We start from the raw sequence: 19,016 nt of genomic DNA, 5'->3' as shown, positions 1-19,016 counted from the left end.
GAGAGAAGGTAACTGTCATGACAGTATCACAGCAGACACAGACTACTTCAGCTAGAAACATCAGTGAATAATGCAGTGACATTCCCTAAATCATGGTTTGTTTTTTTGGGGAAGATCCAGGTCAGCAGTATGAAGGTGTTCATTACAAGCCTTTACCTAATTATTCAACATAAGCCTTTGTATGAAGACACAGCTCCTCCACACATACCTGAAAACGCTACCACCTACCCCCTTGTCCTGCATGTTTTAGATCTCAAAAGGGGTCCTCCAGGAGAGGTTTGGGAAACGCTGACCTAAAGCAGTTTCTTTTGTCTTAAACTTCCTTTACTACCTTTAATGTACTCGTACCTCTTTGTTTCTCAGAGGAATCATGTACTGTTTATTTGTAATATTTCCCTGCATGGATTTGCAGTGTTTCTTTTGCTGGTAACCACTGAAATGTAAAACTTGTATCCACGTGTAACAGGACACAGCAGCTATAGTTACAGCTATAAAGCCGCAGACAATCAGAAACAGTAGGGAGAAGGTAAGCATTCATAAAAGGACAGAGAGAAGGTAACTGTCATGACAGTATCACAGCAGACACAGACTACTTCAGCTAGAAACATCAGTGAATAATGCAGTGACATTCCCTAAATCATGGTTTGTTTTTTTGGGGAAGATCCAGGTCAGCAGTATGAAGGTGTTCATTACAAGCCTTTACCTAATTATTCAACATAAGCCTTTGTATGAAGACACAGCTCCTCCACACATACCTGAAAACGCTACCACCTACCCCCTTGTCCTGCATGTTTTAGATCTCAAAAGGGGTCCTCCAGGAGAGGTTTGGGAAACGCTGACCTAAAGCAGTTTCTTTTGTCTTAAACTTCCTTTACTACCTTTAATGTACTCGTACCTCTAGCAGCTAGCTTGTACCTTGCTTGGCCAACTATTGAAACATGAAACATGGTTATGCAGCACTTCTAATATTGTTGACTCCTTACATGACGTTTTGCTTGTGTTGTACTCTGCCTCACTTGTAAGTCACTTTGGATGAAATAACATGTAAATGAAATGAAATGTATGTACACAGCTGCTTAGATGTATTAAAACAGTAAAGAAGGGCAATTATCTCAGAGCCACAGCACAAGAGACTGCATCTGATTTAAAAACAATGCTTTGCTGAAAGATACAGTGACAACCTGCAACCAAAAGAACAGGACCTATATGCAGATACAAGTTACTCAGCAGATATTGGGCATCTTGAGAAAGCGGACATCCTCAAAAGTGAACAAAAAGGACATTTTGTCAGAAATGTTTACACCTCATCTAATGTGGCACTCTGAGTGTATTCATTGGAAGTACAAAACAGTGCATACAGTACTATAGCTACAATCATAAATTGTTTAGAACCAATTGCTTTTGCTTGGAATTCATAGTAACAGAGCAGTGGGCAATTCCTTAGAGAAGACCCTCGGCTCCTCCATGGCACAAAGTTCATAGGGCCTCACACTGGCTCTCAGAGATTCACCTGTGGCCCTTAGAGTGACAGTGAAGGAAATATCACTCAGATTTAGATTCCCATTACAAGTTCCATTAATTCCATGCTAAAAACATTTTGTTAGGTCCTGTGACTTGCATATGACTGTAGAGTCTAGAGTGTACATGAGAGCGCTCAGTCATCTCACCAGGAGCAGACCAGCAAAACAGCCATTCCATCACCTCCTCCATTCCATTTCAAGTACAAATGAATTCATGGATGGAAAATAAAAACATGAGCTTTCAGTATAATAAATGACATTTATTTCCATGTACATTACATTAAGTGATTTGGCAGATCAATTTGATTTGCACATAACATGTTTGAGAATATTTTATTGTGGTCCCTGTGGTACAGACAACGATGTCTGTAATGTCTGGCCCTACTCTCAATCAGGTTGGTCACCACTGCCCTACAGTAAACATGTTTGTGTTTCACTGCACTGATTTATAAATGCTACCTCAGCGAAATATGCTTGCTTTCCCACAGTGAACGTCTGACAGGAAGCTGCTCTTCAACTCCACTAAAGATACAAACACTGTTCTTTGAAGTTTGTTTACTCGCTAAGGGGTCGATTCAGACTTGAGATACGCACTTCTGATGCTTCTGAGAAGAACTGTGCGTTTCTGTTTTTATCAAGCACATTCAGATATAGTGGAGTGGAGCAGTGGAGTTTGTCCAGAATTAGGGAATTTTGCATGAAATAAGGGTGCATCTCATTTTCCAAGATATGCACATTTTGACCAAACACGGTTGTTATTGGTGAACTTGGTAGAGTGTACAGTTGCTCCGGCCCAGCTCCGCCCACTCATCCAATAAACAGCCGGACTCTACTCATCTGATGAACTATGAGACTGCTGCTACAGCGCTTTGTTTTTCATGAACAGCACACGACAAACAAATGCAGTATGGATAAGAACATGAAAATGAGGTCAGCACAAGTTTATGACAAAGATGAAGGATGTTTAGGACAAAAACATAACAGTTCATTTTGTGGAAAAAAAAACAATTAGAATGAAAGATAAGCAGTTTTATTATTTCATTATTTTACCTCAGGTGTCTGGGGTCACTAACCAAGGCTGACACATTTCAGAAAAAGCTCAAAGGAGCCCACATAACTAGTTGTTATAAACTTTTCAATCAATCAATCCATCAAATTTCATTTGACTTCAGAGAGCGCTGTGCATGTAGCATAGTAGATTTTCTACAGGGAATCAAAAAAAATAGAAAACTCAACTGGGAAAAGCCAAGAAAAACTCCAGTGCTACGAGAGAGCAAAACAGAGCAGTTGGAGTGTAACACTACTCTGCTAAGCTGCTACATAGCTGGTGGAATGAACCACACACATTACAGACTCTCTGTTAGTATCCACATGTGATGAATAATGTGAAAAAATAAGTACACTGTCATGTTTTTCCTTTTTCAAATAAAAATATTTTATACTGACATTTTTAACTTGTACCATTTTATGCTGAAGTACTGAAAAGGCTGATCTTCTTCTAGAACTGCTCTGTTTTCTCAGAGTTATTTGTTAAGTTTTCATGACTTCAGAGAGTGTCTTGCATCTGCACTCTGCAATGAGGACTAAAACGTCCGTTATAAAATTGACCACCAGATTCCAGGTAGGGAGGTGTTGCTTTTCAGGGCAGTTTACGTTTATTTACCTTGGGCAATTTTGTGTTTCCCACTTAAAGGAGAAAGGAGTTGCATAAGCTAAATCTGAATCCCAAAAGCTGAAAAATTCATAAGTGAGGGTGTGCAAAACACCCTGAATTGGCCCCTAAGTGCAAACTTGATTGGATTTATAATTGTGAACCTGAACCTACTTTATCAATAAGACACAAAGTCACAACTGTGAGAGGTAAGCCGATAAGGAAACGAAACTCCAGACAAAAATAAACACAAACATTTTTTCCCCACTTATCCCAAAAATAACATCCAAAGAATATTTAAAATAATGAAACCTTTAAGAAAAGGGGCTAGTGAGTAAGTGCTTTGCTTGAGCATTGGCTGAACTCTATGTTCTGGGCTGGATACCAGTCATGTCATCAGCTGACAACAGCCAGGAGCCCACAGTGGCAGGACAAGCTGGCTTCTCCACGGGTACTCTGTGACTCAGGTGTGAAAGCGCACCCATTCTCCAGTGTTTAGCTCACTGTAGTGCGCTGGGAAACTTACAGAGCAGAAAATAGCCATGACAGGCACACGAATATATTGAAGGATTGTAAACCGCCGGCAGTCCAATGTGAGCGCAGTGGTTCTCACAGTGAGATAAGCTTAATACATCCGGTTGGTGTTTCCAAAAGAGGGCTCCATAAAGAGGAAAAAGGGGAAAAAAAAATTAAAGAAAATCCTTGCTGTATCCAGTGGTGTGGCTGGTTTCAGAATACTGCACCGGGCAGGTCCTGGGTAAGCAGGGGTTGTAAGATTATTTCTGCTTCCAGCCCAATACTGACCTGGAGAGTCACTAACAGAGGTTGAATGAGGAATGTGGATAGAGTACCAGTCTGAGGCCCTGTGTCTGCAGCCTTCTGCAGGGTTATCCCTTGACCAGATGGGGGCGCTACAAAGGGATGGAGACGATGGTGGGAAGATCTCCAATGGGAGGGGGGTTGTACTTCTCCACGCGCATCAGCCGCCGCAGGATGTCGTCTCGGTCCTTGGGCCAACAGTAGACATGGGTATTCTGGAGCCAGGTGGGTACGTGGGTCTGCAGCACAGAGAGAGAAGTGAGCCAGTCACATCCAACGCCCCACCCCCTGTCCAATCACACACCCCCCTCTTACTCCCCATACTCCATCTGCTCAATCACAACCCTTCCCATCCCTGCCCAATCACACCATTCCTGTTTCTTCCTTACCCTATCAAACCCCTGTCCCCACCCAATCACAACCCACTCTCTTCCCTCATCTGTTCACACTCCCCCAATCCAATCACACCATGTGCTGCAACTGTTATCTCCTGCCTAATCTTACATCATCTTGCTGACCAGTCACTCATTTCTTATTCCAGTTATCTGCAGATTCCCTATTAGTTCTTTAATCATAAGACAAAAATTGGTTTGAAATTGGGCCAAAACATTTAAAAGTGACAAAACCATTGTGATGGATTGACTCCAGGCAATTGTGGCAATTCTCCAGGCAACTGTGGCTAATCAACCAGCAATAGCAAGATGAATCAAACTGCATTCAGGTGGCAGCACCTCCAGACTCCAGTACCTGCTTCCTCTGATCTCCTCATCTTGTGAGAAATACTGACTTATGAAGTGTACATTTCTCTACTGTGTGTCTGCTATCCCAGAAACATGTTTGTTTCGCATGAAAAACATTGTACAACAGGCAACAGGAACATTATTATGCAGCAGCCATGACCTTTATCATATTTGCTTTCAGTGTGTTTTCCTGAATCAGAATCTCCTGGCTATTGCGCACTTTCTGTGACCTTGTTTAGGTTTATGTATAGTAAGTATACATCAAACTATCAGGTTAAGCAAGTTAAAAACATAGAATATTCAGTTCAAAGGCAAGAGCAGCAAGACAGCAACCCACTTACTGCATTCTACTGCCAGCTCCCTACAGTTTAACGTACCTTTTTGGCACCAGGAAACAGGATTGGGATGAACCGGAAGTTTCTGCTGCCATTTTGAATGAACTCATTCTGCAGCTGAATTCAAAGACAAAAAAGATTTAAGAATTGCTGTACATTTTAGAGCCCTGATAAATCTGACATCAAAACATTAACCTTAACTTGGAATAAGGAGTTTTTTTCCAAATGCTTACACAATTTTATGAGTTTAGCAGCTGTTGAAATTTAGTAAAAAAAAAAAAAAAAACAATGCTTTGTCCTTGGCAATGGGTGAATCCACTCTGTGTTATGTTTTCTGTTTGTCGTGTCTGTATTCATTTTTTGAAACTGAACTGACAGAGAAGAGATAATTAAGTTTGTCCACTGGAGACAGAGCTCACCCAGTTGGAGGTACCAAGGCCTGGGGACTGGCTCAAAAGGAGAGGGAAACGCCTGTATGTTGTGGACCAATATGGAACCAAGGAACCATCAGGAATTTAACCAGTGAATGCGTATAGATTTTTAATAATGGCTCATAATAATCTCTCTGTGCTCACTACCTCAGTGTATCTGCAGCATCTTACCACTATCACATCTTACCGTTATAGAGTAAACTTTTTTTAAAGTCCACCTGCAAAGACACCCCCAAACACACAAGAGCAGATGCGCTTCCAGAATGGTTTGCTCTATAGCAGGCCAGATTCCATCAAAAAACTGAGCACAAATTACACAGACAAAATAGAGCAATATCAGTAATGTCTTCAGTGCTTGTGTTGCGTACCTGCTTATGAATGTACACTGTGTTCAGGGCCCTCTCATCATTCTCTGTGCTGACAAGGCCACCCGTCACAGTCTCGTAGTACTTAGGGCTGATGACTATGATGATCAGGTAGTCTTTCTGGGAGAGAAACAGTCACAGATCAGCAGCTGTGCACAAGGGTAGCAGAGGTCCACAAGACTGTTTCAGCTGTGTGAAGTTTTTGTCACATCTCTGCGGCCATGACACACGTGCACATGCCTAAAAAGGCAAGGCCAACACAAGTGCAGCCCCTCTTCTCCAAAGGCACCTGGGATGAACATTTGTGGAAAAAAAACAAGAAACATTTGGCTGGATGTGCTTGTAAGAACCACTGACGTGGTGTGTGCTTGGTAAATCCAACTCAAAACTTTCTGTCAGATTCATTTTCAAACACCTATTAACTTTTCCCCCAACCCTTCATTAACTGTACACTATAATCACATACACATCAAATAATAATACAGTAAAGTACTGCTAGGGTCAGAAAACAGAACATGGTGCTGCTTAAGGTAGGATGAGAGTGTTAGCAGGGAGGTTTGGGAAGACCACCCACACTTACCTCCCTGATGAACTTCTCCATGAAGTCAATTTTGCTAATGCTTCGGAACTGCTGCTCGAATACATCGATCTGCACAACACAGGAAGGAGAGTGAGCGTGACCTTTCACCTTTCATATTCACCAAAACCTGTGAGGCCTTCCCCAAAACACAGTATATAGTAAAACCACAAAGATCTGAACATCAGAGTTACAAACACGTTGGTCAACTGAACGGTATGAAACCTGAATTATGCAATCAATGTGGAAAAATGACACTTCAAAGAGACAACTAAATGTAAAATCTAAATGTAGTAACAATGTCAATGGAAGCAAAACTTGACAACAAAAAAATTATAAAATGAAATAACAAAATTAGAAAGAGCGATAGGATTTAGGACCATAGCAGCACAGTATAACACAGGGAAAGTAATAGTTTCTGATATCAAAAAGGACGAGGACAAAATCAAATTTGAATTGCTTGCATCATCTGAAAAGCTGAGGATTAGAACTCTGAAAATCTGAGAAATATATATTTACATTATACAATATTTGTATTATTTGTATCACTTTGTGGTATATATTTAAATAGAATGATATGTATTTTCAAACAGAATGCAACAAGAGAAACAGTGGTAAAAATTTTTCTGAAGCCTGGCTACGAAAGAGCTCTTACACGTGTGTCAAAGCCGTTGTGCCGCAGCAAGGCCACAAACTTGATTATCTCGTTGACATGGCCGTCGCTGTCTGCCTCATACGTGACAAACACCTTGCCTGAGAGGAAGAACCCAGAGAGAAAGAGATGGGGAGGGAGGGAGGGAGGGAAGGAGGGGCCATGTTGTTTTGTGTGCTCACAAATGACACACCACTAAAAGCCCATGCAAAGCACAGGCAACTATGTACTCAAAAACTACACTGTCTAACACAATGACAGTAAAGGTCATGTTGGGGTCATTACTCACGGTGCTCTTGGGACAGTGGCATGCTGTATGGACTGATGTTCTGTCTCAGGTGCGGATGGGGGTACCCACTATGGGATAGACGACACATCAGAAACCCTCTAATTCTCCTTAAATGCATAAGCACAGTGGTATAAATTAACATGCTTTGCTCTCCTGGGCTGTCATCCAATGCGTAAGCAGTTTTCATCTGTGTGTGTTACGTAAGATTGGAGTTTTAGGAGCTTCAGACTCATCCATTTACCAGCAATAAACAATCTTGTGACACAGTAAGGCTGATGATGCATCAGCATTTCTACAGTTAGACACAGTCGTTCTCCATGTTGTATTTTAGAGCGCTGCTGGTTTTCACAGACCTGCAAGACACAAGGCTGGACTCTGACTCACCTCTGTGTACAGCCTGGTTGTGGGCATCCACAGGGATAAGGACCTGTAAGGAGAAATGCAGGACAGAGAGGCTACAGGTCAGTATGAGCAGAAAAGCACAAAACTACAGGTCACACAAGGCCACAGGCCACTGATTTAGTTCTAAATCCCTGAGAGAAATGCAGGTCACTGAGACAGTGTGCTGAGATACAGGTCAATGGGAGTGATAGAGGGCTTTACAAATAGTAAATTGCAAATTGAAAATAAATGTATTGAATACAGGTACTGAATCTGATTTTTATCTCCCACCTTGCTTCAAATGGGGAAGCAGAGTTGTGGAAAGGTTAAGGGAAGGGACATGACAGTAAAGTAAAGCCCACCCTCTTCCCTTCATCAATGCCTATCTTCACAGGCTCAGACTGACTTACCCACAATCACTGCTGTAGCTGAATTCCTGCCTATGACCACACTGTAGGATTTATAGAGAGACTTTACCTTTTATATATTAGACATTTCCCAGTGTTTTCACAATGATAGGAGCTACATCAAAAGCAGACAAGTCAGCACAAACCCACACCCACAAAATGGAGACTATCATATGTTATCGTGGGAGCTCACCAGAGGCCCCGCAGGACAGGTGTCGGGGAAAGGGGCCCATCCCAAAACGCTCCACAGGACCCCGGGAGCAGCAGGCGGGGCCATGGGAGGAGCAGGGATAGGGAGGCAGAAGGTAGTTGAGTGGGGCTGCAGCGTTTGGGGGGAAGGAGTGCAGAGAACGTGGCTGCTCCAGACTGGGGCTGCATGAGCTGGGGAGGGAGTGGACTCCCCTCACAGGGTAACAGCTGGCATACTCTCCTGAGGGCAGATGTGGAGGCAGGCTGCTGGGGTACCGGGAAAAGCTGCTGGCAAAGCTGGGGTGCAGCCAGGCCCCCTTTTGGTGGTCCACGGTGCTCATACATCCCTCTGCCCAGCTGAGGGAGGGTGTGGCGGGGCCACGTCCAACTAATGAGCCAAGACCCTGATGCCGTTGGCCATTGCTGGGCTGGGATTGGGTGAGCTCGCTGCCGTAGAAGGATGCATCCGCCATTACACTCAAGCGGCCCACGGGGGAGGGGCCGTGTGGGTGTGGCCGGTGGTAGGTCCTGGACTCAGGGAGGATGCTGGGAAAATCGTCCTCACTCACTGTTTCATCGTTCTCCTCAGGACAGTTAAAGGAATGCGGACTACAGCTATCCTGCTGAAAGACAAGTCTGCAGACGGGTGAAGACCAGATGCAAGAGATTATTGAATAAAATTCAAAATAAGAATACGCAATGATAGTTTTTTAAATAGCAACTGCAACTGTGTGCGTGCGAAGTCCCTTTAAGTCTTAAATTATGTCTTATTTACAAAAACTATGGCACAGATTTTTGCAACTGCGGTTTCAATTTGTTGCTTGTCATGGTCAGAGTTGGTGTATAAAATCTCACTGTATACTATGACGAAATGGCTGAAATACTGTATTTTATGTTGAATTCTACCAGTTTGCACTGACAGATCAAACTATAGCATGACTACTGTCACAGTGCTATATATACATAACTACACAAAGGGTATACAAAATAATGGAAACAGCAAATGAAAAAGGATTCATATTTTGAAGAATCTGAATTGCAAATCAAAAGGAGTGTACACATGTTCCATATTAATGTCCATTGTAATTACCAATGTTTTGCTATAAAAGCCATTTTAAAATAAAGACTGTAATATAGACACGTTGACAGAGGTGTAAAAACTGACAAGCATCATTTAGCTCTGCATGTTAGACTGTGAATTTTTTTTTTTGCGTTTATCCCAGTGTAAATTTCTTAAGACAAACTGGCATAGTGAAATGTTTAAAAGCATTTAAAGTCAAATTTAAAAACTTGAAAAATTGTGTCAGACAGTGGGAACTACAAAATCTTGACTGTCAAAATGCATTTTAACCAATAAAATGTGATTAATTGAAAAGAAGTTTAATGTAACGATGGGGCTGTGTAAAGCCTGGTCTTGAACACTCAGCACATCCTGGTGAGCTATTTCATACATTTATAACTACCAAAGTACTTACAAATATCTTTGAAATTTTGCTTAAACTAATTTCCACCTGTACTCTTGTTCTGTTCACAAAACAAATTTCAAAATAATTTCTCTAGTCCACTTTATCTTTTGAAAAACATAAAATAACAATCAAATTTCCCCAGACCCTTCTTATAGACTTGATACCTGAAACCATTTTGTGGCCCTTCTCTGTACTTTTGGAGAGTTTCTATGTCCTTGTTATGGTGTGGTGCTGAGAACTGAACACTGTAATGTAAATATGCACTTAGTAAAATGACTAAGTGCATTATAGAATTATAGAATATTAATATAACCTCCTTTGATTTGCAATCAGTACTATTAGCTGTACATCCCAGCATCCTATTTGCCTACAGCACAAAGTCTAAATCCAAACAGATGCACATCAACTATTACAAACACGTCTTTTCCAAGTTGCACACATTTTACTTTGGTACCACCGATAAAAATAATTCTTTTTTTACATTATTATTGCTTACATGTAGAACTTTATCTTTGGCAATGTTAAAGTTAATTTATCAGACATCTGCCTAATGCATGATTCTGATTGATTAAATCTTCTCAAATCATTTATGTAGCCTTCCAAATGGTCAGCTTGACCTATCAGTTTAGTGCTGTTGGCAAATTTAACGGTTTTGCTTTTAAATGCCCTCATTAAGGTCATTTATGTAAGTAAGGAACAGCAGAGGTGCCTCAGTACCGATCCCTGCAAGATTCCCCTTCTCACAGCTCCCTCCTGAGATGAATTACCTCTTATCATGACTCTTTGTATGATATGCTGAAGAAAACCTTCTGACAGGGCCTGGCAGATTTCCTGCTATGCTACATAAGGAGGGGGAAATATATATAAACCAGATCAACCTATATGTACAAACCAGATCGATTTGTTAGTACACATGTTGGGGCTGAGAGCCTGTTGTAGAGTTGATGAGTGCAGTGGACAGTGGAGTGCAGAAGCCTGTTAAATATGTTTCCCTTTGTTCTCTTTTTTGTGGTCATGGTCATATTTTTATGTCATTCTGGCAAATATGTTGACGGAAACTGCCTTACTTTGTTGACTAACACTTCTCTCTCAGAGGTGTTTACATAAACCTTGATGCTTTAATAAAAGTTAGCCACTCTCTTAAGTGTACAGAGTCAGGCCACTAAGATAATGAAGTGACTTTTACATTAGGCAGCTAGCTGATTATTTTGCTAAATGAAATTAGCCAATTATCAATTACCCCACAGTGAACCCTTCCCTCAGAATGTGAGAAAGTACAGCCCACGTTCTAGCTGATTCCTTCGTGTCCTCTAATTCTTCCAGGATGTATGTGAATGTCATTCAGTTAATTGAGTCTGCTCAGTTTGGGCCTGATTCAACCGTTAGATATGTGCATGTAAACCTCGCTTAAGTGCTACCACAGAGAGGTGCATGCCTATGATTTAATAAATTCAGACTTGGTCCACTTGTGGAGCACTCCTGTTCTTACAATCTTACCAGTCATTACGTTGCACAGATGGTTCAACAGTGTAAAAACACACACATGTGAAAAGACATACTTATTCGTACATTTTTCACCCTTTTCAACATAAACATGTCACACCCATGCCAATCCCCAGAGCAGCGTGGTATTACATCAAACGGTATACTGCACATCAGGGACTTCCTCTTTTGCATGCTACTTCTGTTTAGATGGGATAGATCCACATTCATCTGTCACCTGTCGCTACCTGAAAAGCCCTTCCTGTCAACTGGTACTGGAAAACAGATTCACACACCCCAACAGTCACACAGTAATAATGAGCTCACTCTCACAAGTGCAAGACTTATAACATGCATACATGACAGGCAAGAGAGGAGTTGTAGCAGAGTGGTAGTTCATTCTCAGGGATCAGGTAAAAGCCACAGGCACCTCAAAGCTTTCCATCATGGAGCTGTTTTTTCTTTCTCATAAATGCATTCTTTCTCCTAAAGGTAAAGCTGTCAAACACCTGATATTTTTCTTTCCAGCTTGTACAGGCAGAATGTTGATTATTGTGTTCAGAACCAGAGACACGGCAATCTACATTTCGTCTCTCCAAATACACGCTTGGCTTTTACAGTCTTTTTTCAAACTGTCGTACATGTTGTGAATCGACTACAGTTAAGGGAAGTCATTTACAGGCCAGGTCACCTTGTCTGCGGTGTGCAATCTGACTTTCTAGTAAGAGTAGGGTTAGGTATCGTTTGGGTTTTTTCTGATACTGGTGCTAAAGCAATACTTTTAAGACGGTACCGGTGCCTAAACGGTGCCTTAACTGATACTCAAAAAAAAAGCACAAAACGATGGATGACGACATTAAAGAACGGCTTCTTTCATTGCTAAGGCAAATTTGAACTTGAAATTGAACAACATATTAAGTGTTAACAGTTTAACCCTTTCGCACAAATCTTATTTTTATGCTATGTAGCACGCATGTTATGTTACATGGTTCGTTATGTTTTCATTAGCATTTTTAAGCTTCTCATAGTTATCAGTTAGCATTTGCTAAATTTGTAACGTTAAATCGCTGTTTCCTCAAAGCTAAAATTAGCTAGAATTTTTCCAATCTAGTGTTCTAATCGCACTGGTTTTAGCATACGCACTAAACGGCAAATCACACCGGTGTGACCATACGCGCGAAAGGGTTAAAGCGTACTTAAATATATAAATATAGATAAATAGCCTACAAAACACTTAACAAATTTACATAACAAATTCACATAATAAATAAAACCTAACCCAACTACAATAATTTAACACTAAATAACAGTTACAGTACTGTAATGTCCATTTCGGAGCACCAGAGGGCAAATATTTCAATCGACAGCTGTGGCACCAAAATGAGGGACTGAAATCTACGTTGTGATTCGGTCCGGTAGATACCGGTCATATAGGAACCAATGCCATATTGGCACCATGTTTCGGTACCCAACCCTAAGTAAGAGTAGCTAAAGCATGACCCAAATAACGCCCTACTTACTGCTGCGGCACCTAATGCCCACAGGGGACCATAACTTATTTTTTTTTGGTTATTCACCCACCATTTTAGTGGACACTTAAGTGTATGCCACATACGTTGCATGTTTCAGAGTATTTTTCTTTAATCTTCACATAAAAGCATCAACATTATTCTTTTTAAGAATTTTTTGTATGAATTTGAATTGTAATAAGAGTATGACCTTAATCTTTGAAACTTGAAATACACGTGCAAGAGTCAGTAACAAGTCAACAACCCAGCTGACAGCAGCCAGCCCTATAAGGCCTGCAGCTACCCACACCATTCAGAGAAGTTCTGTAATGTCAGATGATGACAAGCTGATACTGAGCAATTAGGTCCACTTACTTTTTCCACCAAGAAAATCAAAATTGAGCATGACATCATATTTAGAGTTAAGAGTTACCATGCTGTTGTTGCCGGACCCCTCAGCATTAAGCTGCAACAGTGCTCATTAGCTGCATCTCTCCAGCATTCCCCAACTGTTACTGGCTGCCCTTCTGTACACCCTAAAAATATGTAAATGACTGAACACTCTTCTTTAGCACTACACTCTTCCACACTTTCAACATTTTCAATTTCTTCAACATACAGGGACAAAACGTGCTGTGTACTTGCAGTATATAAAAGAACAAAACATGTCGTGTACTGCAGTAAGCCGACAACACCCCTGCTAATTACTAGTAAGCCGACAACACCCCTGCTAATTACTACTCTGGAAGTGCTTATGTTGAGTACTTAAAGATCACTCATTTTTAATTAAAACTGTTTTTCTTAATCTTATGGTTCATTGGTGATGTTTCAACAGGTGCTTAAAAGTCACAGGTGCTTTCAAGAACATGGAATTGTTGACTTAAAAGGCACCAGCAGCTTCACTTTGATAAATGACTAGTAATATACCCAGTTATTACGTAAATTGTGCATCAACTTTAAACTTGAAACTTTTAACATTGTTAAGGCAGACTAAGCATCCAGTGTTATGGCTGAGCTGTCACATTAACTGAAGCAGCCTGGATTCTACTTTTTCAAAGTACCACCACAGAAGAGTTTTAACAGAGAAATGTTCCTCCAGACAGGGGTAAAGCATGTGCTTTTTAGAGGCTGTTATGCACAATCCTTCTGTAATGTCATGGGCAAAGAGCAGACCTTGCTGTTGGGTAAAGCCAGATGATCAGTCAGGTACACTCTGGCTCTGACCTGCACCTCCACTGGCCACACATCCCCTGACTCCTCTTAACCTCCCTCAAGACTGTGCTGGTCTGTGTGTGCTGAGAACCTGCCTACCAGGCCACGTCCCTGTGGCTTTATCTGCCTCTGAGATCAGCCGCTCTCAGCACAATTTAAAGCGACGTGCGCTCCTCCAAGAGATGTTATCATGAACTGAGAGCGGGTCTCCATGGCAGAAACCTGAACTTTCACACAAACCATTTCAAATGTCAATGTATGCAGAGCTCCTCTCTGAGCTCTGGAAATCTGCCGAGCATTCAAATTCACACAAAAAAATCCCATCTGTGTGCTAATTTCCACTCTGTGGTCATTAACCTAATTCCACCTGTGGCTGCGATGTATATTTTTGGCGTGGTACAAGTGCTGAGTTTATATTAAGTGGCTATGTCACAACCATATTTCATTTTCAGGTACTTTCCCCCAACTATCAACTCAGGTAAAACATACACAAGGAGGCAACCCAATGATGTACACTTGCAGAGACTTTGACTCTACCCTATGTCAACAGACCAGAAGGGCTTTTCTCTTATGTCTGAGCCCACAATGATTCTTGTAAGTGGACTGCTTGGTTCTTACAAGCTGAGCATTTAAACAGCACAAGTGCAGGACTTAATCTCTCCCAGTGTTTGTGGTACGTGCTTAAATACTATTATATGAGTATTCTCAGCAGTGTGAACTGTGAAACATACAGCTTGCAGAGGGAGGACTCTACAGGACATGGCCTACTTGTCCTATAGGTAATGATAAGACTACATGCAAAATGAACAAAAACTTCAAAGTAAAAACTTTTTAGAAACTTCAAAGCTTTTCCTTCCTCTTGACTTGCTTTTTGCTGCTCTTTGTAATTTTGATGATTAGCGAGTTCAGCAGTCACCTTACTGCCTCGGTCTCTACAGAGAGGTTCCGGTGCTCATTTAGACCAGCGGCTATACACACTGTTAGTGATTTAATATAACTTGCCCTTTGTAACTATCAACTGTAGAGCCCTGATGATCTGATTTGATCTCCAGCACTTATATTATGCACTCGTGGGTGGTTCTGTATTCTGTATCTTCAGGTTTATGTTTATGGTTCCTCTCTCCTTCTGTATTGCATTGTATTTTTAGTCTTGTGTTTATTGTTCCTCTGTTGTTGTGAGTTTTTTTTTGCTGCCCTGTTTTTGACAAGCTACTTTTCCCCCAAGGGGATTAACAAAGCATTTACCTGTCTGCACTAGTTGTGTTACTACATCTAAAAACCCGTGTGCTCTACAAGTACAAGATGGAGGCATAAGGTTTTTCTTGCCTCAGAAGGTTCTCAGAGAAAAAAGCTGCACATATCATCCATGCTGAGAAATGGACCCAGTTTGTGGGATATCTTTATTACTTCTGACACAGACACAGTTAAATGTATACCAGGGCATTTCAGCTGAGAGGGTCAAGCTGGATGAACAATGGAACGTTGCACCATGACAATGCTCCAAATGCAAAAATCTTATATAAGATCTACTAATGAATGAACACAAAAGTAAACACAACATTTACACCCTGGACTGGTTATTGCAAACGCCACACTTCGGTTTGTAGTTTGTAGTTTAAATTGAAGAAAGCAGTTCAAAAATAAATCAAGAAATGGCTCAAATATCATATGTGAAAATATCTATAAAAAAACAATAATTATTTAGTGGCATCACAGTTTTGAGAGGAGGATAAATGGCAGCTACTGATCTTGCAAAATCATTTGAAGCCTCTGATGCCTTATATTTGGTTTTGGTATGGCCAGCTTAAAGTAGAATTGTGAGTGTATCCAACAGGTCCAAGCAGATAGTTGCTTGTTACAAGCAGTTGTGTGCTAGCTATAAAGCTATTTTGTATGAACTGGACACAGAAAAGTAATCAATCGTACAGAAAATGGGGTGGTGGTTATGATGATGTATGTTGTCAGTTTTGTACCAAGACAGTGGGGAAAAAACAAGGACAAGAGAGCGCAGAACAGAAGCTGTGGTCGTGAGAAGACCCTAACGTACCATTAGAACAGTGTTACACTAAAGCCGTGAGACGACCCTAACGTACCATTAGAACAGTGTTACACTAAAGCTGTGAGACGACCCTAACGTACCATTAGAACAGTGTTACACTAAGGCAGTGAGACGACCCTAACGTACCATTAGAACAGTGTTACACTAAGGCAGTGAGACGACCCTAACGTACCATTAGAACAGTGTTACACAAAGGCAGTGAGACAACCCTAATGTACCATTAGAACAGTGTTACACTAAGACAGTGAGATGACCCTAACGTACCATTAGAACAGTGTTACACAAAGGCAGTGAGACAACCCTAATGTACCATTAGAACAGTGTTACACTAAGGCAGTGAGACAACCCTAATGTACCATTAGAACAGTGTTACACTAAAGCTGTGAGACAACCCTAACATGCCATTAGAACAGTGTTACACTAAGGCAGTGAGACGACCCTAACGTACCATTAGAACAGTGTTACACAAAGGCAGTGAGACAACCCTAATGTACCATTAGAACAGTGTTACACTAAGACAGTGAGATGACCCTGCCTATTTGTACTTGCTCAAAATTTTCTTGGAACGGGATTGGAACGAGACAGCTAGCTAATACGTGAGTGAATTATGACAGTGGTGATTAATTCCATAACTACTGACCTGCGTCAGCAATGAGTGTTAAGAATCAAGCTGTTGATTCCAAGAACTGGGCTCAAAAATGGGATAGCACAACTGCGCAAAAGGTCATTCCAAATAAGCTGTTCCTGCTGGCCACTTTGCGAAGCGTTTACTTTACTGCAAAGGAACCACCATTTGCAGTGTGCAGGAACACACTTCTCATGTTGAACACAACAAGTGGTATTGCGGCTGGCATTCTGTTTGGCCAACAGTGTTGCATGTTTAATTAAATTATTACCTGCCCACTAGCAAAATACAACATAGTTTGTGACACGACCCCTAGACACCACTTTCGACGTGAGCTGTACCACCACTGCCAAGAACCTGTGTATGCGGGTTTAGGTTTGGGTCAAAGGCTGTAGTTACGTTATTGACAACCATCCAACCATTCTTCCTGTCTACCCTCTCTAACAACTAAACATTTTCAAAAATAGAAAAAAAAAAAGATTTAAAATATGAAAAAGAGGAACTCAAATGTCTCAACATTTGCTTTGTTCTGTTTAGATAGCTAAGGGAACACGAAAGGGTACAGAAGACAATCAATTTTAAATGTGTTACCATTGTGTAAGGAATTTGCGCCAACTGTTTCCATATATCATGGAGAGACGCTATATTACTGCTACTGCGGTGTTGTTGTTTTATACACAATATATAACCTCTGATTGCCCACAGTTTTTTAGTTCAGCTAAGTCAGACCATGTCGAAAAACATAATAAAACGAAAGATCTGTTGCTTTTCTTAAAAAAAAAAAAAAACACTACACCGTAAACCACTACAAAGTAAATTTGGAATGTAGTGACGGAACAGCCCAGAAACGCAGGAAACTGGGCCAGGTAAGGATACAAGCTAACAAACAAGCTAACAGGTAACAAACTTAGTTTATCACCAACTATAGAAATGTATGCTTCGGCGAAGCCACCTCGTTGCACCACAACATAAACAGAGCTTTTCTGGACAAATATTCGATCGGTATTACGAAACGTGCCAACTATAGCCCGCTTTCCTTGCTTTATTTTTCACTTATCACGAGGTTGAAACGAGCATGTCACAGAATGTACAGGTAAGTTAAACACCAACGCTTGTTCGTTTTCTCTTTCGCCTTATTGTTGGTCGTCTGCGGAATAATTATCTGCAAAAGTAATTGGATTAAAGGATACTTACTTCATTGCAGGTCCTTGGAAGGAGACGTGAAATTAAATCAGAGGGTAATTAGTTGTAAGTGTTGTTGAAAAGTACCTCTGACGTCTACGTTAACCTCTTGACTTCGAAAAATAGTCGTCTTTCGAAGTAGGCGGTGCTACTGTGCTGTTATGTCCCACGCCTTGCTGCTGCGATCCCGGGAACTTTGAGATAACCGGTTCGTAAATTTAGTTGGTTGAAATAAGGCGGCTAAACATTACCAAAACATTGATTATTTTGACATTGTCTTCATTAATGGCAACAATGACAAGACGTAATTAATGAATATTTGTGTTTGTAGAGGACCTTTTACAAAGCTGTATAATAAATACAATAAATTGAAATAAAATAGTTCCACACTGACAGCGCAATCTGGGTACAATAATCAGCTGTACATGTTTTTAAAAGAACAAACAGTGAATTCAAGTCACTGAAGAGACTGATAAATACAGTCCATGGGACTAACTGGGGCTCGTCAAGCCATCAGAAGGACAGCCTCAGTAGTCTTAGGGCAGGGGCTGGGTGGACCTTGTTCCCCCCAAAATCTGAGAGGGTTGAATGGGACGGTCCTGGAGTATGGAGGAATACATGCTTAATAATAGTAAGATGTTATTAACACAGTTTGTTTCAACTAAGGCTGAAGAAGAAAACATTTATTCTTCCACCTTTTATATGTATCTCTGTTTTGGAATTATCAATGGTACGTCTGGCTTGTCTTCCCCCTTCTACCTTTGCACACAGGAGCACTGAAGAAAGACAAGTGCAATCCTCTCACACTCAGCAGCTATTTTCTTGCTGTTAATCACACAATGTAGGGTGCTAGAAGATAGGCACTACTCCACTGATGCCATCTGAGCAACACACAGGCACCTGAGGAAACATAGGATGCCTGAGTAATGTGAGGTGAGAAAAGCCTGGCTGACCCACCATCCCTATCACTGGCCAGTTTTCAAACCTCAACTGTAGGGATCAGCCCTACTCAAAGCCCTGAACTCAGAGCCAAGGTCTGATGACTATAGCTCTTGGGACCCAGAATATTTCTGTAGATTCTCAAAAAAAAAGAAGTGAGTACATTGATAATCCATTACTGAAGATG

General features: G+C 41.1%; 1 protein-coding gene across 2 annotated transcripts; it reads right to left on the bottom strand.

Moving 5' to 3' along the window:
• Positions 1 to 2,986: 2,986 nt before the first annotated feature.
• Positions 2,987 to 18,008, bottom strand: LOC118785946 (adapter protein CIKS-like). Of its 2 annotated transcripts, none has more exons than XM_036540901.1 (9): positions 17,903 to 18,008; positions 8,361 to 8,992; positions 7,764 to 7,806; positions 7,380 to 7,486; positions 7,094 to 7,191; positions 6,442 to 6,510; positions 5,865 to 5,981; positions 5,108 to 5,182; positions 2,987 to 4,229 (listed from the first exon to the last, which is right to left on the bottom strand). In XM_036540901.1, exons 1-9 carry the CDS (start codon positions 17,905 to 17,907, stop codon positions 4,083 to 4,085), a joined length of 1,293 nt encoding a protein of 430 aa, XP_036396794.1. In that variant the 5' UTR covers positions 17,908 to 18,008; the 3' UTR covers positions 2,987 to 4,082. The 2 variants fall into 2 exon arrangements, with proteins under 2 accessions (XP_036396794.1, XP_036396795.1); XM_036540902.1 differs by having other exon boundaries at positions 7,380 to 7,447.
• Positions 18,009 to 19,016: the final 1,008 nt, after the last annotated feature.

The sequence above is a fragment of the Megalops cyprinoides genome, chromosome 11 (genome assembly GCF_013368585.1).
Source record: "Megalops cyprinoides isolate fMegCyp1 chromosome 11, fMegCyp1.pri, whole genome shotgun sequence".
Lineage (NCBI taxonomy): Eukaryota > Metazoa > Chordata > Actinopteri > Elopiformes > Megalopidae > Megalops > Megalops cyprinoides.
Note: the sequence above shows the minus strand (reverse complement) of the source record. Positions and strands in the feature narration are given on the sequence as shown.